This window comes from Eptatretus burgeri, chromosome 7, assembly GCF_056783735.1.
Source record: "Eptatretus burgeri isolate ZD-2024b chromosome 7, Ebu_testis_v1, whole genome shotgun sequence".
Lineage (NCBI taxonomy): Eukaryota > Metazoa > Chordata > Myxini > Myxiniformes > Myxinidae > Eptatretus > Eptatretus burgeri.
In genome coordinates, this window is record NC_140967.1 from 111,392,392 (window position 1) to 111,413,720 (window position 21,329).

The window sequence follows — 21,329 nt, forward strand, 5'->3', positions numbered from 1 at the left end:
TTGTAAGGATTTTTGAAATTGTGATCGTGTGATCAATATGGTCGAATGCTTTTGCAGAGGTTCATAAGCAGCATCGAAGAAATTGATTCTGACATTTCTGCATGCTTGTGAAGTGTGTGCACGACGTCATCGGGCAGTGTGATATTGAGGCACCTTTGATGTTTCAAAAACTGTTTTGGATTAAGGTGGTACTTCATTGCCTCCATCGTTTGATGTGCTATAAAATGTTCTGAAATCTATTAGAAATTATCAGTTAGAGCAACTGGTTGCAAGTTTTCAATGGTGACATGGGACTATTTTGGAAATAGGGACAACTTGTGCCCTTTTCCACTGTGCTGGGACTGACTGTCTGTTGCATGCACAGCACATTGATTTTTGCCTGTCGAAGGTTGAGCTAGTTCAGAAGAGAAATGATGGATAAGTCTAGCAGAGATGTAAAAGGGACCATTTCCTTTTGAGATCAGATTTTTCCATGTTCGTGGCAGATCTTCCAAGGTCGAACCTGGTAAATCGGAAAAGATGGTTCATACGCTGGAAGTAAGGAAAGTTCAGTGGTTGTAAATCTCTTCCAACGGATGCAAAGCGGGAACATACTGTATGAGCTGTAGCTTTTTGATCTTATTGATCGATAATATCAACTGCAATATCCCGATGTAAACTGGTATTGCTAGTCGTCATTAACCAAATGTCTCGATACCAAGCTCTTGGGTTTGAACATTTAGATGTTCAAGTTTAAAGGTGTACTAATTGAGCTTTTCTGTCTTTATTAGGTGTATGACCTGATTGTGGAAGTGTCTCCAGCACGAACATTTTCCACTAAGGTGGAAGGCACGTTGACAATTTTGTACAAGAGTCTTCATGTGCGGTGTTATCCATGCTTTCTTTGTCTTGCGGATGATGATGAATGCTTCGCTGTGGGAAGTCGGTATCATTGGCCTGATGGAGTGTATGATAGAAGATCATGCACTTCTTGTTCGCACCTCAGTGGACATAACTTCAGACCAGTCATGAGTGCTCAACCACTCTCCAAATTTGCGTATGCTGCTATATCTCTCTCTCTCTTTCTTTCTCTCTCTCTCTCTCTCTCTCTCTCTCTCTCTCTCTCTCTCTCTCTCTCTCTCTCTCTCTGTCTCTCTCTCTCTCTGTCTCTGTCTCTCTCTGTCTCTCTCTGTCTCTCTCTGTCTCTCTCTGTCTCTCTCTGTCTCTCTCTGTCTCTCTCTGTCTCTCTCTGTCTCTCTCTGTCTCTCTCTGTCTCTCTCTGTCTCTCTCTGTCTCTCTCTGTCTCTCTCTGTCTCTCTCTGTCTCTCTCTGTCTCTCTCTGTCTCTCTCTCTCTCTCTCTCTCTCTCTCTCTCTCTCTCGCTCTCTCTCTCTCTCTCTCTCTCTCTCTCTCTCTCTCTCTCTCTCTCTCTCTCTCTCTCTCTCTCTCTCTCACATTGGGCTTCCAACGCATTTGTGAACAACGTTACGACATGGGAGGGGGGATTTTGGTCTTGCTATAACACACTGATGATCGCTGAGTCACAGGGGTGAAATGATTTCAACCGGATTGTAATGATCAGGCAGATTCGTTGAAATCTTGTCCAAAGTGGCATCATTGTGAGTGCGCTGGTTGACGATCTGTAACCTTGAGTGAAAGTAAACTTTCAAGTTCAAGTCGATTGAAATCACCTGGGATAATGATTCCAGTATCCGGCTGATGAGTGAGTAAGCGATCAATCGATGAGCAAAGATTATCTCTCAGTTTGTCTGCCTCTGCACTTTTCAGATGGTGATAGACAGCGGGCAATGAATATGCTCGTTATCAATCGTGGCAGATATGAAGGTCAGACCTCAACCAAATCACTATTTTTTTTTACTCCTTTTTTGGTAAACATAGTTTTGAGTGAAGGTGAGCATTGATTTTGTAAATGTTTTTGTAACACTAATTCTAGCTCATGGAAGAGAAGGAATGAAGGTGAACAGTGATTCTTGATTTTGGTGGTTTCACCAGAAGGGGGTTGCTGGCAGACCTTGAACACCCTTTGGAAATATGGTGGGGGGGGACAGATCACAGACAGAGCAGGGGGGGTGAGACTGGAGAGGAGACAGTGGAAGACAGAAAGACGACTGATCTGCCTGCGGTGAGAGAGTGAGAGACCCAAAGACTCAGTGAGAGGCGAGAGCACCAGCCCAGAGGGGGAGAGCAGCACTCCATCAGACAGTGGATGAAAGCTTTATGTGTGGTCAGGAGCTCAGGTGTGCTAAGGAAGGACTTTGCACGACGGAGGATGCCCAGTCGACGGGTCCAGATGGTCCTTTCGGAGAGACATAGTGAGAGTGTGAGATTTTTCAGGGATGAAAGACATGTTCCAAGTGTTTGGCCAGCTTGTGATTTTATCCAGATCTGCAGAGAGTGAAGAAGCTGCTGTTTGAGGGGATGAGATTTAAAATAATAAAAATTTGTATCGACTGTCAAGGCTCATATGAGAATTCCATTAAGGGTCGCACGTTGACTGTGACAGGGGAGGAAGCCCGTGAGCCATGAGTGTACATTGCCCTAGATACCATAAGAAGAGAGCGTGATGAGCAGTGTGGGATGCTAGACTGTATTGAAAGTCCGTGATATGTCTAGGGAGATGGCTCTGATCTCATGTTTGGCATTTAAGACCTCCATCCATTGTTGGAAAAGCTGAAGCAGCATGTCCAGTGTCGAATGATCTTGTCTAAATCTAAATTGATGATCGGAAATCAAGAAGAGGAAGGTTTTGATGTCGGAAGCGAATTTTTCACAGTTATGGCCTTTTTGGACTCTCAAAATATCACATCGGTTGGGGACATGTATTGCACAGCAATTCTCACTCTTGTTATACATTATATTTGTCAATTTTAGGGTGATGACCCATTGGCATCTCTTCGGGAGCTGGAGGAACTTTTACACATCAATGAAGGCCACCCTCAAGCCACAGTTAGCAGTGCCTTTCAAAACAGGTTTTATGATGAGTGTCTGCGATATCTGCACCAGTACGGGACCCATCTGGCCATTTTGTCCTTTCTTGCACGACATAAACAACTTCGTCAAGCTGCACAGCATGCTCTTGATAAGGTACGAGTCCGGTGGTAGGCTTATATTGTGAAGTACTACAATGGTTATGGTATTATTGATTGTATCAGAAAGTCAAGTTCAACTTGCTCCTCATCTACAACATTGTGAATAGGCCGATATTTATTTATTTTTCACATTTTAGTGTTTTATTTGTGATGGTGCTTCCAGTAGAATGTGAGCATGTGTAAAAGTATGTACAATTAGAATTTGAATACGTCTATAAAGTATGTACAATTGGCATGCGAGTACATCTATAAAATACATACTATAATACCACCAGAAACATGTCTGAGCAAGGGTATGCAATCTTTGATTGCTCGTTCTCGTTGTCTGTTGTTACTTTTGTTCACGGATTCATGGATAAGCATGCTTGTGGTACAGCACTGTGCAGAAGAAATCTTTGTGGAAGGTTTGCTGCTGCCGGCTTTACAAGCTGGACGCCTTGATGACCTTCTGCAGCACCTTTTTGAGTTGGACCCATTACTCCAGTCCTGGAGCCGTATGCTTGTGGCTTCCTGCAAACATTTGAATCGCCGTGGCCTTCACCACTCACTGCTGCATATCCAACGCTTCATGAAGGTGATTGTCTCAGAAATTTGTTGGAGAGCAGCAAATAATTTTTTTTTTGTCAAAATTTCCATCTTGGTTTTAACTCCAGTCATTGAGATCAATTGCCTACTTAAATTCTGTGCCTTGTTATAATTAATTAATTCAGCACATCTGTGAACATCTGTTCACCTCATTGTCAGGATGAGGTACGTGCAGCCATGACTTGCATCGGGTTTTTTCGAAGAGGCGCCATGTCGTACACTGATCTCTTTCGGCGCCTGCCACACTTGGAGGAGGCCAAGACCCACTTGAAAGCAGCGTTAAGTGAACCTCAGGTCTGGCCTGCCACCTTATTGGGGCAGCATCGCAGAGCTGTGCATGTTGTTGCTCAGGATCCCAACGCACCTTTTCTTCTGAAAATATCACCGACTGATCTCACAAAGTATGTAGAAGGCGCGTTTATATGTTTTGAATAAAGAAAGGAAATTGGTGAATGATTATGCACCAGATTTTCTCTTTATTGAAAAGCAATGGATGGTAGGGCTCCCGATTGGGTCACTTAGAAACCTCGGCTTAATTTACCAATGCTTTTAGTGTTGAGTCCATGGAAGTTCAAGAGTTGAATTTTGATAGAAATTTGTACTTTATTCTATTGTTCCTTATCGTTGTAGGACAGCGAGGGTTTCACTTTGTTTATCTCTATAAGTAGTTTATTTGTAGTCTTCTTTGATACGAGCTTCTCTCATCCAATAAGACGAGTTTATTCCCTTGTGTCCAGTGCATGACATCGAAAAATTTGGGCCTGCCCGTTATCTGTGATGTGTGTTCGGCACCTTAGCGTTCAGCACGAAACCGCGGTTTGTAACAAAAAAAAATTAATAAAAACATTCTTCTCATCTCCCTCAAATTGAAAAATAAAAGAAAGGGCAAACACCTGTGCCGTATCCACATTCCAACATTTTGAATCTACTTATCATTATATTTATTTTATCATGGCTTCCATTTAATTTGCAAGCTAGAACTTCAAATAATAAGTGAGTGCTTCTTCAAAATGATTTAAAACTGTGTTTCATCATCAAGCATTTTTTCAAGGTTCCATACCTGCTCACGTTGTTGCACTATTGCCCTATGCCTTAAACACTAAACAGTGGAGATATTCTTAACCTCAAACGCTGATGCAATAAATATATTCTTATCTTCACATACTGAACACTCTCAAAGCTACTGCAGTGCTCCACGGAAACTACAATGTCTCAAAATCTTTTTTCACTATCCAATGCAAACAAATAATACAAGTAATGAAATAGAAATATTCCTATTTTTTTCTGCAAGGCTGACCTCAGCATTCGTTGTTGGACATTGAAAGATCCCATGGTGTCCTTCATGAAGATTAGGCGAGTATTCGTCAGTATCATGAACAAATTCCAGATTTCTGTCCTAACCAGCAGCAGGCACAGTATCAGTTACAGGGCCGTACTCCCAGCAATGATGCAAACCAGCAGCCACAGGCTGCATATGAAATGAATGAATGAATGTTTCACAAGATTATGTTTTGCAGAGACATTGAGCATATGATAGCACACAGCTGATCCTGGAGGAGGAAAGCAAGCATTTTGATTCAAGCTTGCTGTACAGAATATGAAATTCAAAAGATGTTGTTTGCAATATGACAAGTCTTTTATATCTCCGACCTTCAATTATAATACCACGGCATTGTTTCATTTTCAGAAAAGGTGACTTACTTTTCTTTTTCTTTATTTATACATAGTCGAGACTCGTGAAAAAGCCAGCACACCGAACAAATCAGGATGGAACAGACTAAAATAGGACGCAAAACACGCGTGTATGGAGAAGGAAACTAAGTTGGAAAAACTGGAAAATTAGAGAGGATTGGGGTGGAGTTAATGAGGGTAAAAATATCGTGGTTTTGGATTGGGGATTATTTGAGATTGTGGTGAACAGCTATCTGTCTTGAAGACCTGGAGGTAAGAACGACATTCAAGAGGATGTGTAAGTCGATTCCATAGGCAAGAAAAAAAGACAAACAAATGCGTGGAGGTGAGCAGTAAATCCTGTATTTAGGTAGTTTTACCAGAGGATGGTTGATGTTATACTAGGTGTGCCCTGTAGAAGCCAGGGAGTGGGGGGGGGGGGGTGGTGGGGGGGAACAGAAAAAAAACACAAAGAGTGGAGGGTGGAAGACCAGAAAGGAGGCAGCAGAAGACAGAGAGACCACCGACCACCGAAGACAGAGCGATGGTGAAGTGACAAACCCACAAGCCGGTAGGTGACATGGGTGGTCGCTACATAATTGCATACTAGTCAAGCAGCTTTTGACGGATCGGGCTGAAAATTTTTGACAGAGGTTGATCATAGTGCGCATAAAAGCGCGGAAGCCGACTTTTGTTTTTCGAAAAAAAAAAATTCGGATTTTTCAAAAAAATTCCCGTTGCTCGCCAACGGTGGCGTCCATAGCAACGGTGCTCAAAAGCATACAACTAGATCCTGGTATGAACCTACCTGTCAAGTTTCATCAAAATCGGTTGACTCCTCTGGCCTCCAGAGCTGTCCATTACATACAAACATACAGACAGACGGAAAAAAACTGAGAATAATGGTTGGCGAGCGACCACCCAATAGACTCAGCTTTATCGTGAGAGATACAAATGATTTTGAAGGCATTGGTTTCCATGGCATCAAACTGAGAAAGATGTGAGGCAGGGGAACCAGCTCAGAAGAGAGAGCAGCACTCTATCAATCTGCAGATGAATGACTTGTTGGTGGATATGAGTTCTGGTGTGCCAAGGAAGGACTTTGTATCACAGAGGATGTCCAGTCAACGACTGGCTTTGGAGGCCAGCTTGGAAATGTGGCTTTCCCAGGAAAGATTATGGCAGATAGTGAGACCCAGAAGCTCGAATGAAAGGACTTCTTCAAGAGGAGTGTTTATAAAGTACATGGGGGTGGGGGGGGGGGTTCCAGACGGTCCTTTTGGAGAGACGTAGTGAGAGTGTGAGATTTGTCATGGTTGAAAGACATGTTCCACGTGTTGGACCAGTTTGTGATTTTATCCAGATCTGCAGAGAGCGAAGAAGCTGCTGCATGCCGATCTGAGGGATGACAGATGGTGGAGTCATCAGCAAAGAGATAAAGAGGATTTTCCAGAGAGTCAGTGAGATCATTGATGAAAACCAGAAAAAGAAAAGGGCCCAGGACGCTACCTTGAGGAACTCCAGCCTGGACAGGAAGAGGGGATGAGAGAACTCCATTAAGGGCCACACGGCTGCAACAGGAGAGGAAGTCTGTGAGCCCTGAGTGGAGATGGCCTTTGATACCATCAGAAGAGAGTTTGGTGAGCAGGGCAGGGTGCCAGACTGCATCGAAAGCACGTGATGTTTCGAGGGAGATGTCTCTGGTTTCATGTCTGACATTGAGGACCTCCATCCATTGTTGGGAGGGCAGAAGCAGCATAAGCAGCAGAAGAGTGATCTGGTTTGAAACCATAGTGATGATTGGAAATCAAGCCATTGGAGAAGAGGAAGAAGTTCATGTCTGAAGCAGCGATGATGGATTCCATCACCTTGCTGATGATTGGGAGAAGGCTGATTGGTCTGTAGTTGCAGGGATCTGTTTTTGCACCTTTGTTATGCAGGGTGGTAATGTTTGCTGATTTCCAAGCAGATGGCAGATGACTTTGAGCAAATGAGAGGGTGAATAGAAAAGAGAGTGGGTGAACAAGAGTAGAGGAGCAAGTTTTTAGGACACGTTGGCTGATGCCGTCTGGACCGGTTGCAGAATCTGAGTCGAGGTTTGACAGCAAGCTCTCCACCTTGTCAGGAGAAAAGGACACAGAGTCCATGAACAGCTGGGTATGACTGGGTAAGGTGGGTGCAGAAAGCGATGGGTTTGGGATCCAAGGTTTAGAAGCAAACATGGAGTTTCAGCATTCAGCGTTTTCATGTGCTGTGTCAGCTGTGCGGCCATTTGAGGTAAGTGAGATGGTGGAAGGGGAACATTCACCAGAAACAGACTTAACTCGACGCCACCAGGATTTGGAGGAGGGAGACAGGTTTGAGTTCAGAATTGAGATGGGAGAGATGTTGTTTTCTGGCTCTCCTGAGGGGAAACACACACTTGTTCCCAGCTTTGTGGAAGAGTTCGCCTTTGGTTCGATTAGCCTTCCATAAGGTGAAGGCAATTTGTTTCGTCCAACTGCCTCACCACAAGCTTCAGTGTTTCATGGGCAGGAGGAAGGGTGGGACAACTGGAGAGGAAATGGGATACATCTGTGCATGAGAGAGAGCAAGTTTCTATGAAAGAATTAACAGTACGAGTTGATGTTGGAGGAAGGAGCGATGGGAGCCAGTCTAGAGGTTTGATGGCTGCTTGAAGTCCCTGCCAGTCAGCCTGATTGAAATGCCAGACTCGACGGCATTGAGGTGGTTCTCTAATAACAGCCAGAGATGTGTCGACTTTGACAAGCACATGGTCAGATAAACCATTTGGAGTGAACGAAAAACAACAGATATTTTCAGGGAAATTTGTCAAAATAAGGTCCAGAAGAGATGGAGTACCTTTGGTTGAGATCTGGGTTGGGAAGATGACAGATTGAGTCAGTCCCAATGAATCACAGAAATCTTTTGCTGAAGTCCCATGGCAGCTGAGAGAGGTACCACACATAGCCAACTGGCATGATGCCAATTGAAGTCACCACATATGAGAAAGAGAGAATTGGGATGATAGGATAGAAGTTGGTCCATGTTTTTGGAGTACGAGATCTAAATGGAGTCATCACTGTTTGGTGGATGGTACAGCACACATATAAACATAAGGTGTGAGTGGAGGAAAAGCCGTAGCCAGAAGTATTCCTGAGGGGTGTGGGGGAGAAAGGACTTCTTCAAGGGAATTGTTGAGAAAGTATTAATATGGGTCGTTTTCCATGCAGTCCTTTCGGAGAGATATGGTGAGGGTGAGAGATTTTTCAGGATTGAAAAACATATTCCAAGTGTTTGACCAGCTTGTGATTTTATCTAGGTCTGCAGAGAGTGAGGAGGTTGCTGCCTGCCGATCAGAGGGATGAGAGATGGTACGGCAGAGGGTAGAGTCATCAACAAAGAGATGGAGGATTTTCCAGCCAGGGAATCTTGAGAGATCATTGATGAAAACCAGAAAAAGCACAGGCTAAGAACACTGCCTTGAGGAACTCCAGCCTGGATGGGAAGAGAAGATGAGAGAATTTCATTAACCCTTTGAACCCTGAGCTCCTTGGACTTTCAGCTCCCACACTCTGGGCTCCCTGAATAAGAATCCGGCCGCTCGAGTTTATGGAAGTTTGAATTGCGGTTGGTAAAACGGTCGCTCGGGTAGTACGAAGTTTGAATAGCGGCCGGTAAAATGGGTGCATGGATTCAAAGGCTTAAGAGCCACGCGTTGACTGCAACAGGAGAGCTGGGTGTGACTCGGTAAGGTAGGTACAGAAAGAAAGTATTCTCATAAAAGCAATTTTAAATAAGCTTTCCCAATATACATACAGTGACAAAAAGTAGTCTCATTAAAAAAATAATTTAAATTAACCTTCGCAATATAAATACAGCGACGAAAAGTATTCTCACAAAAAACATTTTGATAACTTTATTGTGTTTTCACCCCACTCTGTCTGTGTTTGTTTGTGTGCAAGATATCTCAAAAAGTTGTGGACATGTTCGGTGTGTGACAAGGACGAACTGATTAGATTTTGGTGAAGGTCCCGATCCGGATTCGACTAGTAGCATTTTTAAAGTGATTCTTCACATTTGAGAGATCGGGCCAAAAATGATATATCGCACGATATCTCAAAAGGTGGTGGACGGATTTGGATGAAACTTGGTGGGTAGGTTGGGTGTGTGGCAAGGATTAGTTTAATTGATTCGATTTTGGTGAATATCCGAATCGAGATCTGGATACGAGAATTTTTTAACTTTTAAAGTGATTCTTCACCATTGAGAGATAGGAGCAAATGGAGAGATAGGCATTGCGTGGTGGAGGTATGCACTCCACCGAGGGCCCTTCTGGTTGTAATGTGTGCAGGACAACTGTGACAAAATACCTCATGTCAATGCCCTCCCTTACGTCATCTTCACATCGGGTTTCTCTACACCCGCTCCAGGCTCCCCCATTCCCACCCCTGCTCGGCGTCCACCAATTCCATGTTCCTTCATCTCGTGCCCTTCCCTCTCTTGGTTTCCTCCATGTCCTACCCCGTATTTGCTGCTTTCTTTCACTGCCCACTCCTCCTTGCTTCCTTCACTTCTCACCCATACCTTTCTTCTCCTGGATACTGGCCCCTCTCAACTACCCTTGCACCTGTCCTCTTTTTGCTCCCCTGCATCCTGGCCCCTGTCCACTTCCCCTGGGTCCCGTCCCCTCTCCGCTTCCCTTGTTTCCTTGTTAACCCTTGTTAACATTTTCTGCCCTTGTTAACCCTCCCTCTCCTCCCCAAACTCTCCTATACCCCCCTAGTGAAAAAATTCCAGTTTTTCCTTCCTGAGAGTTTACTTCTGTGTCAATCTTGTCCACCCCCTGTATCCTAGTCTTTCCTCATTCTTACCTGCATCTCTTGTTTGTCTGTCTCCATCTATTTTGTCCCTCGGCCCTGGTGTTTGGTGTCCCCCTCCCCCCTCTCTTTCTGCTTTTCCTTTTGTTCTGTTACATCCTGATCCATTCTATGTTATAGATCTCCCATTAGCCTTGCCTTCATATACAAATAAAAAGAAGCCAAATTATTTCACGTTGTTGATTCACTGATTGAAGTTGTTGTACAATTGTTGCTGTCCATGATTCATAAATAACAGTGTGTAATGTCTACATCAGGAACATCAGCACCATCGATCTGCAGGTGGAGGTGACAAAATTCCTGAAGCAGTATGAGACCCTGAGTGAATCATCTTCCATGCCACCACACACACTGTTTGGAAATAACAATGTAAAGTGTGATGTGGCCTGCAAGGCAAGTATGGAATGAAAGTGAGGCTTTAAGTCAAAGTGAAGGAGAGTGCTGCTGTTGCATGCATCTCCTCAGAATAAAGGATGGGTTCTGGTGGAAGGTGGAAGTCACGGGTGTGGTGTGGAAGCAAAGTAATTACATCGAGTGTTGAAGATGCAAAACTTATTGTATAGTCATAGTGGCGACACGGCATGAAATGCGACTACATGGTTTGCCAATTCAAATTTTATTTCATTGTACCTTGTGCCATCATTTACCACCTTGCTGTATACTGACAGGTGATGCTATCCGGGGTAAATGTTGAGGAAGGTTTTGGCATCGCATTTCGGATCCTGCAGGTCAGTTGCTTGGAATAGATAATCTTAGCTTTATCATCAAAGGGGAACCCAAATGCATTGACCACCACGATGCTAATCTGTCCGTTGATACTCCACAACATAGATCTGATGTGTCTTTTTTTCCGATTTGTGATTTATGAAATACGTAATTTTGCGATTAAAAGTCGAAATCTTATTATTATTATAATTCATGCTTAGCTGTGACATCCCACCTGGAAGTTGTCTGCCAGATTTGTACTGTCTACGGGTTACATCGCAGCACGATTTAACTCAAACAGTGAATAATTATCGATTTTTCCACAAATATGCTGAGTCGATGCATCCTTGGTGATTGTCGTAATACAAACCAAGTTGGTTTCATGATACATACCCAAATGGCCGAAAGACCCTACGTTTGCCAGAAATTGTACGAGGTTTGTCCGAAATAACCAAGTGTGGATTGGACCTACAAAATGTTGGCTTTTGTGCTCGGAACATTTTACAGAGCACTGTTATGAAACAATAGAGATTGCTTGACCTTGTATTTCTCCACCACGATTGAGAGACGATGCCATCCCACGATTAAGCGGAAGAAAGAGCCATCGCTCAAAACTGTAATAACATTCCTACCCAGCTCCTGCAACATGGACATGGGCAACCACTCCCCCATCCGAAACCCCATCAACCAACACCACCACCATACCCACACCCTCTCCCCCTCCACCATCCCCCACAATACCCACCACCACCCCACACCCCCCCCCCCAACCTCACCCCACAATACCCTTTATCACCCCCCAATACCCACCCCCACGGCACACCCCTCCCCCCCTCCACCATCACCCCACAATACTCATCACCACCGCACACCCCCTTTCCACAATCACCCAACAATACCCACAATCCCACCACCACCCCACAGCCCCCTCCCCAGGTCAGGTCAGGTGTGGGAGTATGCGCCGGAGCAGTGTGTCGCTGTGTTCACCTTCCGCCGGTACTCCAGGGGCCTCCGTCTGGCCATCCCCCAGGCAGGTGCCTGGCCCATCCCCATCTCCTTGAGATGCTGATCAACCTGCTGCAACCACGAGGCACGTGGTCAGCCCATTGGCCTCCTCCAATCACGAGGCTCCCTCGCTGAGAGAATCTGGTGAGCAGGATCAGCGTCAGGAAAACGAGCCACATGTCCATACAGCCGCAGCTGACGCTCATGGACTATGCAGGTAACAAATCTCATCTGAGTCTCTCTCAGCAACCGCTCGTTGGACACAAAGTACAATCAGCGATAGCCGAGGATTCTCTGAAGAGACCTGTACCGGAGGAGTGTTCTCCATCTCAGATCCCTGGTCAGTCAAAGTCTCATATCCGCAGAGCAATACTGTAAGCGGGAAGAAACTCCCCCAACCCTCACTCTCTACTCCCACTACCCTCGCTCTTCTACTTCCCCTCCCTCCTCTCACTCTTCCCCCTACCCTCACTCTTCCCCTTCCCCTCCATCCTGTCCCTCTCTCACTCCTACCCCTCCACTTGATCTTCTATTCCCCTTTCCTCCTCTCACTACTACCCCTACCATCACTCTTTTATGACCCCTTCCTTCTCTCCCACTACTCACCCTCCCTTTTCTCACTACTCCCCCTGCCCTTGCTCTTCTACATCCCCTCCCTCCTCTCACTACTCTTCCTTCCCTTGCTCTTCCACTTCCATTCCCTCCTCTCCCTCCCTCCCCTCCCTCCCTCCCTCCTCTCCTCTCACTACTCCCCCTATCCTCACTCCTCCACTCCCCCCTCTCTCTTCTATTTCCCATCCCTCCTCTCCTCCCCTTCTCTCCGTTACCCCCCCCATGACTCCCCCTCCTGCCCCACATCGCTTCTGACCAGGTATATTAAAAACGGTTACTGGAATGCATTTTTGTGTATAAACGCCGATGTTCGTCCTATTTTCTCACCTTTTGTTGAAACTGAAACTTGAACCATCTTAACAACTACAAAAAATGAAATTACATGTTGAATGAGAGTGAAGATATGGCCGTGATAGTCTCTCAATGGACTTTATACATACAGGCTTTAATTTCACGTAAAATGCATTTTTGTCTAAAAACACATTTTCTTCCCATTTTTCTTCCCATCCTATCCGAAACTTGCACCGTCTCGGTGAATACAAAAAATGAAATTGTGTATCGAGTTCGAGTTACGATAAAGCCGAGAGTGTAAAAATCTTCTCTCTCTCTCTCTCTCTCTCTCTCTCTCTCTCTCTCTCTGTCTCTCTGTCTCTCTGTCTCTCTGTCTCTCTGTCTCTCTGTCTCTCTGTCTCTCTGTCTCTCTGTCTCTCTGTCTCTCTGTCTCTCTGTCTCTCTGTCTCTCTGTCTCTCTGTCTCTCTGTCTCTCTGTCTCTCTGTCTCTCTGCGTCTCTGCGTCTCTGCGTCTCTGCGTCTCTGCGTCTCTGCGTCTCTGCGTCTCTGCGTCTCTGCGTCTCTGCGTCTCTGCGTCTCTGCGTCTCCCCGCGTCTCCCCGCGTCTCCCCGCGTCTCCCCGCGTCTCCCCGCGTCTCCCCGCGTCTCCCCGTCTCTCTGTCTCCTCACGTCTCCCCGCGTCTCTCTGTCTCTCTGTCTCCTCGCGTCTCCCCGCGTCTCTCTGTCTCCCCGCGTCTCCTCGCGTCTCCCCGCGTCTCTCTGTCTCCCCGCGTCTCCCCGCGCCTATCCGCCTCTCCGCCTATCCGCCTCTCCGCCTCTCCGCGTCTCCGCCTCTCCGCCTCTCCGCCTCTCCGCGTCTCGGCCTCTCCGCGTCTCCGCCTCTCCGCGTCTCCGCGTCTCCGCCTCTCGCGTCTCCGCCTCTCCGCCTCTCCGCCTCTCCGCCTCTCCGCGTCTCCGCCTCTCCGCGTCTCCGCCTCTCCGCGTCTCCGCCTCTCCGCGTCTCCGCCTCTCCGCCTCTCCGCGTCTCCGCCTCTCCGCCTCTCCGCGTCTCCGCCTCTCCGCGTCTCCGCCTCTCCGCGTCTCCGCCTCTCCGCCTCTCCGCCTCTCCGCGTCTCCGCCTCTCCGCCTCTCCGCGTCTCCCCCTCTCCGCGTCTCCGCCTCTCCGCGTCTCCGCGTCTCCGCCTCTCCGCCTCTCCGCGTCTCCGCCTCTCCGCCTCTCCGCCTCTCCGCGTCTCCGCGTCTCCGCGTCTCCCCCTCTCCGCCTCTCCGCGTCTCCGCGTCTCCGCGTCTCCCCGTCTCCCCGTCTCCCCGTCTCCCCGTCTCCCCGTCTCCCCGTCTCTCCCTCTCCGTCTCTCCGTCTCCGTCTCCCTCTCCCTCTCCCTCTCCCTCTCTCTCTCTCTCTCTCTCCCCCTCTCTCTTTCTGTTCATCTGTGTCTCTCTCTGTCTCCGGACGTCTCTGGCCGATGGTAATGTCCTGACGTTTTTTTCTCCAGATGGAGTTTGTGTCCGGGTGTTGTTTATCTCGTGACAATGTTTGTCTCTGGACCTGTTCGGGCTGTATTTGTCTCTGCACGTGTCAGTGTATTTTTTCCGGACGTGTTCGGGCAGCATTTGACTCCAGACGGTATTTATAGCATAACGAGTAAAGATGGATTTTAGACATTATTTTGTTTTCATCTTGACTGTTATGCTACACAGAATGAATTTGATAAGACGGTATGATTCCAAATTAACACTCCACCGCACGTCTGCCTTCCCTTCCTCTCACCTCATGCTGCCTTGCATTCCTCCACCCCTCCTCAGTCTCCCTCCCTCCTCGCTCCCCTCCACCTTCTTACTCTCCCATCCCCCTTCTTACTCTCCCCTCCTCCTTCTTACTCTCCCCTCCCCCTTCTCTCTTGCTCTCCCCCACCTCTGTCTGTCTCCCCCACCTCTGTCTATCTCCCCCACCTCTGTCTGTCTTCCCCCACCTCTGTCTGTCTCCCCCACCTCTGTCTGTCTCCCCCACCTCTGTCTGTCTCCCCCCACCTCTGTCTGTCTCCCCCCACCTCTGTCTGTCTCCCCCACCTCTGTCTGTCTCCCCCACCTCTGTCTGTCTCCCCCCACCTCTGTCTGTCTCCCCCACCTCTGTCTGTCTCCCCCCACCTCTGTCTGTCTCCCCCCACATCTGTCTGTCTCCCCCACATCTGTCTGTCTCCCCCCACATCTGTCTGTCTCCCCCCACATCTGTCTGTCTCCCCCCACATCTGTCTGTCTCCCCCCACATCTGTCTGTCTCCCCCACATCTGTCTGTCTCCCCCCACATCTGTCTGTCTCCCCCACCTCTGTCTGTCTCCCTCACCTCTGTCTGTCTCCCCACCTCTGTCTGTCTCCCCCACCTCTGTCTGTCTCCCCCACCTCTGTCTGTCTCCCCCACCTCTGTCTGTCTCCCCCACCTCTGTCTGTCTCCCCCACCTCTGTCTGTCTCCCCCACCTCTGTCTGTCTCCCCCACCTCTGTCTGTCTCCCGCCACCTCTGTCTGTCTCCCCCACCCTTCTCTGTCTCCCCCATCCTTCTCTCTCTCCCCCATCCTTCTCTCTCCCCCACCCTTCTCTGTCTCCCCCACCCTTCCCTGTCTCTCTCTCCCACCCCTCTCTGTCTCTCCCCCCCCTCTTACTATTCCCATCAGCAAAGTGATGGGTGGTATTTGCTCGTCTTCACCAACATCTCCATTGACGCCATCTTCATCTGAGTCGCTCACATATGGCTCAAAACGATACGGATCCACAATTCCCGTGAAAGCGTTTCAATCACTAATTTTGTCTCCAGTGGAGTTTCTTCAAAATCGCAATGATCAGTCTCAACCTGTTGAAAACCTTCAGAGTTGCTTATGACTGTGGAATTGGTATCGGAATCCAAGCTCGACATGCACTGTTTCTCTGTGCAAGCCGCCATTTGGATCAAGGTGGTTCCACGTAAAAATTTAAAAAATCGACATTTTCGAGCTTTTGTCGGCACTTTATGATTGGCAAAAAAAATTCAATTTTTTTTTTTCGCTTCAAATTATCCTGTGATTCATGATTTTCAATGGTTTTCATAAAGAAAATATATTGTGTTTGGGTTCCCCTTTCAGCTTCACGTTTGCTTTCATCTGTACTACGTTGTAACAGATATCACAATACTGCATTTACAATGTTTAACTTTCATCATATTATTCTCTTCGGTCTTGGTTGTCAGTTAAGATGCCAGCACAGAATTCCTTCTGTAATTTGCTGGCCTGTATTACTTTCTATTCATCATTTTGTGTGCATCCTGTGGTTGGTCGTTGCATCATTTTTCGGAGTGCACCTGTGCCGCTGATGCAATGTTGTTCCATTTAGGTTAGAACAGGAATTCTTCATTTGTTCAGGGTAGCTTCCTACTAGATTTGATTGATGGCCAGTTTCCGAAACAATCGACAACCGCCAAGTATCATTAATTAAACCGACTGTTAACTGATTAAAACTATTTGACTTCTGGCTCAAGGTTTCCTCAAATATGAGTCAGAACTGAATTTGCAGTGAACCGAGTGGAAGGGGCAGCCTTAATGGACAAATGGGTTTATTTTTTATCGATATTTCTTGAGACTCATGCAATAGCACAACCAAGAACAATTCTCAACGCAAAATGGGACAAAAGGAAAGCAAGACAATTATGACAAGCGAGATGTACCATATCACAAGGAGAGGAGGCCACAGAATGGTGGCACCAGCATGCTCTCAGAATCTGTATTGTGATACTCAGAGGCATACATGGGAGAGACCATGACCTGGTGGTTGACAATATGTTTGAAATCGTGTTGGAAAGAGTACACATCAGACTCAGGAAGACATTTCCACAGGTATGATCATAGTATGGGTAGGGGACATGGTGACTGAATGAACTGAAGGTTCCAGTTACCCTGGATCTCCTGATTCGTTTATTTTCTTCCAGGGGAAAAAAAACATCCCCAGGAGCAGTCAAGGTAACATGTAATTGCTAAAAGGGTTGCATCGAATTGCACCATTTGGATTTTTCATACATTGAGCAGTTCTCCAGGTTACAACAATGAACACATGGCACAATTGGCCAGCATGTAACAGGGGTGGTTCTGGGATGAGGTGTGTGTGTGTGTGTGTGTGTGTGTGTGTGTGTGTGTGTGTGTGTGTGTGTGTGTGTGTGTGTGTGTGTGTGTGTCTGTGCGTGGTGGCGATGTGGTGGTGGTGGTGGGGAGGGTTGGTTAATCAGCCTTACATGTGTACAGTAATTAAATACTGTATAACAACAACAGCCATTTTTACGACCATTTTCCCTGCTAGAGTGGTTGGTAACCTTGCGTGCCCCAAGATGATCTTCTCCACTTTGCTCTATTTTCTGCATCTCCCCCTGTTAATCCCCTTGCCCACATTTTTCTTCCACCACCTTTAGCCAAGTCTTTCTCGGTCTACTTTGTCCTCTACTTCCTTCTACATTCATTTCCATCACTACTTACCTCGTCACTTTCATCCTTCCTCAACACATGACCCAACCACCTCAACCTGTTTCTCTTCACAACATCCATCACAGGCTCTATTCCCATCATCTTCCACAATGCATCATTTGTCTCTCTCTCTCTCTCTCTCTCTCTCTCTCTCTCTCTCTCTCTCTCTCTCTCTCTCTCTCTCTCTCTCTCTCTCTCTCTCTCTCTCTCTCTCTCTCTCTCTCTCTCTCTCTCTCTCTCTCTCTCTCTCTCTCTCTCTCTCTCTCCTCTCTCTCCTCTCTCTCTCTCTCTCTCTCTCTCTCTCTCTCTCTCTCTCTCCTCTCTCTCCTCTCTCTCTCTCTCTCTCTCTCTCCTCTCTCTCTCTCTCTCCTCTCTCTCCTCTCTCTCCTCTCTCTCTCTCTCTCTCTCTCTCTCTCCTCTCTCTCTCTCTCTCTCTCTCCTCTCTCTCCTCTCTCTCTCTCTCTCTCTCTCTCTCTCCTCTCTCTCCTCTCTCTCCTCTCTCTCTCTCTCTCTCTCTCTCTCTCTCTCTCCTCTCTCTCCTCTCTCTCCTCTCTCTCCTCTCTCTCTCCTCTCTCTCCTCTCTCTCCTCTCTCTCTCCTCTCTCTCCTCTCTCTCTCTCCTCTCTCTCCTCTCTCTCCTCTCTCTCCTCTCTCTCCTCTCTCTCCTCTCTCTCTCTCTCTCTCTCTCTCCTCTCTCTCCTCTCTCTCTCCTCTCTCTCCTCTCTCTCCTCTCTCTCTCTCTCTCTCTCTCTCTCCTCTCTCTCCCTCTCTCTCCTCTCTCTCCTCTCTCTCTCCTCTCTCTCCTCTCTCTCTCCTCTCTCTCTCTCTCTCTCTCTCTCTCCTCTCTCTCTCTCTCTCTCCTCTCTCTCCTCTCTCTCCTCTCTCTCCTCTCTCTCCTCTCTCTCTCCTCTCTCTCCTCTCTCTCCTCTCTCTCCTCTCTCTCTCTCTCTCTCTCTCTCTCCTCTCTCTCTCTCTCTCTCCTCTCTCTCCTCTCTCTCTCTCTCTCTCTCTCTCTCCTCTCTCTCTCTCTCTCTCTCTCTCTCTCTCTCTCCTCTCTCTCTCTCTCTCTCTCTCTCCTCTCTCTCCTCTCTCTCCTCTCTCTCCTCTCTCTCCTCTCTCTCCTCTCTCTCTCTCCTCTCTCTCTCTCTCTCTCTCTCTCTCTCCTCTCTCTCCTCTCTCTCCTCTCTCTCCTCTCTCTCCTCTCTCTCTCCTCTCTCTCCTCTCTCCTCTCTCTCTCTCTCTCTCTCTCTCTCTCTCTCCTCTCTCTCCTCTCTCTCTCTCCTCTCTCTCTCCTCTCTCTCCTCTCTCTCCTCTCTCTCTCTCTCTCCTCTCTCTCTCCTCTCTCTCTCTCTCTCTCTCCTCTCTCTCCTCTCTCTCCTCTCTCTCTCTCTCTCTCCTCTCTCTCTCCTCTCTCTCCTCTCTCTCCTCTCTCTCCTCTCTCTCCTCTCTCTCCTCTCTCTCCTCTCTCTTCTCTCTCTTCTCTCTCTTCTCTCTCTTCTCTCTCTCTCTCTCTCTCTCTCATACTCCACACATCCACTGAACCATTCTCATTTAGAGTGGGGGTTCCATCCTTTCCAGCCTTCTTTGCTGCTCTACATTCATTTCCCATGTCTTGCCTTTCCCATAAATCACAGCACTTCTCACACATGTAACAGACACTTTTCCCTTCAACTTCATCGACACTCCCCTCCTCGGCGGCACGCCACTCAGTTCCCAAAACTTCTTCCATGAACATCTCACTCCAGCAACTGTCGCTGAGTCTGATCCACCTTCTCCATTCAGCATGTCTCCTTGATAGCAAAATGTTTTCACACCTTCCAGCTTCACGCCACCTCCAAGATCCAACTCAACATTTCATCCATCTGCAGCTCCCTCTATGCACACCTTACACTTGAATGCAGCTACCACGCTGGTTAATGACCCCCTCACACCACTGCATTTTCGATAAACCCACTCAGCGCACATTATACACTGAATGGAGTTCACTCCGACACCCTTCCTTCACACAGCACACGGCCACTTCCCAGTTCTTTCCACCTCACCACATGTTTTACCACTTACCGTCATCTTCATCTTTCCGATATTCACCTTCAAACCTTTTGCCTCCATACATTCCATCCACTTATTCATCTTTTCCTTCAGTCCATCCATACTCTCTGCAATTAACACCAAATCATCTGCATACCACAACTCCCACGGTAAACCCTCACAACTCTGGGCTCTGGGCCAGCACCTCCATCACAACTACAAATAGTAGTGGACTCGGTACTGACCCCTGATGCACTCCCACCTTCACCTCAAACTCACCACTGTTCCCATCCTGACAGCTGTGCACGCTCTCTCGTACAATGCCATCACCACTCTGATCAACCATTCCTCCACTCCTAATTTCCTCAATGCCCATATCACTACTTTGTGTGGAACCCTATCAAATGCTTTCTCTAGATCAACAAACCCATGACACAACTTCCTCTTGTCCATGTACTTCTCCTGCAACTGCCTTACAATAAAAATCACATCTGTCATTCCTCTTCCTGGCATAAATCCAAACTGCATTTCGTCAATCTTTACCTTCTTCCTTATCCTCTTCTCCAACACCCTTTCCAATACCTTCATTCCATGCTCCAATAACTTCATTGCTCTCTACAAGCCACAGTCCAGAGGGTGACCTTTCCCCTTGTACAGAGGGACGAGGGTACTCAGTTCCCAATCCACTGGAATGCGGCCTTCTTTCACCACCAGATTACAGATCTCTGTCATTCTCTTCACACCCCAACTTCCCGCTGCCTTCAACATATCTCCCACAACTCCCGTTGGCCCTCCTGCTTTTCTACTCTTCATTGCTCTTATCGCTTCCTCAACTTCCTTCTCAGTTATCTTCTCTGCCGGTTCTAAAATTGGGTTGCTCTCTATGTTGCTGTCCCATTCATTCTCTACATTCAACAGCCTTTCCATATATCTGTTCCATCTGGGTCCACAATGATTTGTCCCACTTCATCCTTCAAGGAACTCATCCCCGTCACATCACTCCTCTCTTTCACTGTCTGCTTTGCAATCCTAAATACCTTTTCGAAATCCAAGCGTTCTCCGAGCATTTTCCTATGCGCCTCCTTAGCCTTTGCTACCTTTTTCTTTGCAGCCTTCTTGGCTGCCCTATAACTTTCATGCACTGCCTCTTCTGCCACCGTACCCTTCACCTTCTGCCACTCCGTGAACTTCTTCCTCTTTTCGCCAATCCTCTTTCCAACTGCGTCATCCCACCATCATGCTTCCAAGTGCCTCGGTGGTCCTTTTGTCCATCCACATACCTCGCCAATGACTCCCAACAGACTATCTTGCATTGACATCCAACCACTTTAAAGCTCATTTCTTAATGCCTCTTTCATTGTCACCTCTTTCAACCTCCACACCTTCATCTTCAGTTGGTACTTCACTCGCCAAGCTCTCCTCGCACCTTTCACCCTTATATCGCAGACAATCAAGTTGTGCTGTGAAACAGCCTCCTCTCCGTGATCACCTTTGTGTTCTGAAGATTCCCCCTATCTTGTCTACGTGCCATCAGGTAGTCAACAATTGTCGTTGACCCACCTGACGTGTATGTAACAAGCTTATCCGCTTTCTGGAATTGAGTATTACAAATCAGCAAACTCCAAATTCCTTTCGCCTTCTCCATTCCTCACAGCATATCCATAACCCCCATGGACTCTCTCAAAACTTTCTGTACTCCTTCCCACATGTCCATTCATGTCTCCTCCTACCACAACAACTTCCTCATCTTGCGACCTGTCCAGTTTTGTGCCCAATAGCCAAGGAGACTGCTTTGGCAGCACCAACACTCTGCACAGAGTATGGTCCCAATCTCCTCTCCTCCCGTCATTGTCCCGACATTCCACGTCCCAAACCTCAGAAACTGATCTCCACGTGGGGCATCAGACATTTGGTCATCGTGAATGGAGTAACTTCCTCCCTTGCTTCGTTCGGGTTCCCCACCTTGATTTTTGAGGAGAGGGTGTGAGG

At 47.3% G+C, this 21,329-nt stretch overlaps 1 protein-coding gene and 1 pseudogene across 3 annotated transcripts in view; one reads left to right on the forward strand and one right to left on the reverse strand.

Annotated features, from left to right (window-relative positions):
• ZFYVE26 (zinc finger FYVE-type containing 26) overlaps nucleotides 1-21,329 on the forward strand; it is a 252,667-nt gene that overhangs the window by 221,528 nt on the left and 9,810 nt on the right. For all 3 annotated transcript variants that reach the window (XM_085890294.1, XM_085890293.1, XM_085890295.1), the window contains 5 exons: nucleotides 2,871-3,083; nucleotides 3,465-3,662; nucleotides 3,833-4,074; nucleotides 10,482-10,617; nucleotides 10,893-10,952. In XM_085890294.1, the coding sequence (XP_085746420.1) occupies nucleotides 2,871-3,083; nucleotides 3,465-3,662; nucleotides 3,833-4,074; nucleotides 10,482-10,617; nucleotides 10,893-10,952 (849 nt within the window). The remainder of the gene's footprint in view (nucleotides 1-2,870; nucleotides 3,084-3,464; nucleotides 3,663-3,832; nucleotides 4,075-10,481; nucleotides 10,618-10,892; nucleotides 10,953-21,329) is intronic.
• On the reverse strand, nucleotides 20,252-20,985 carry LOC147024100 (uncharacterized; annotated as a pseudogene).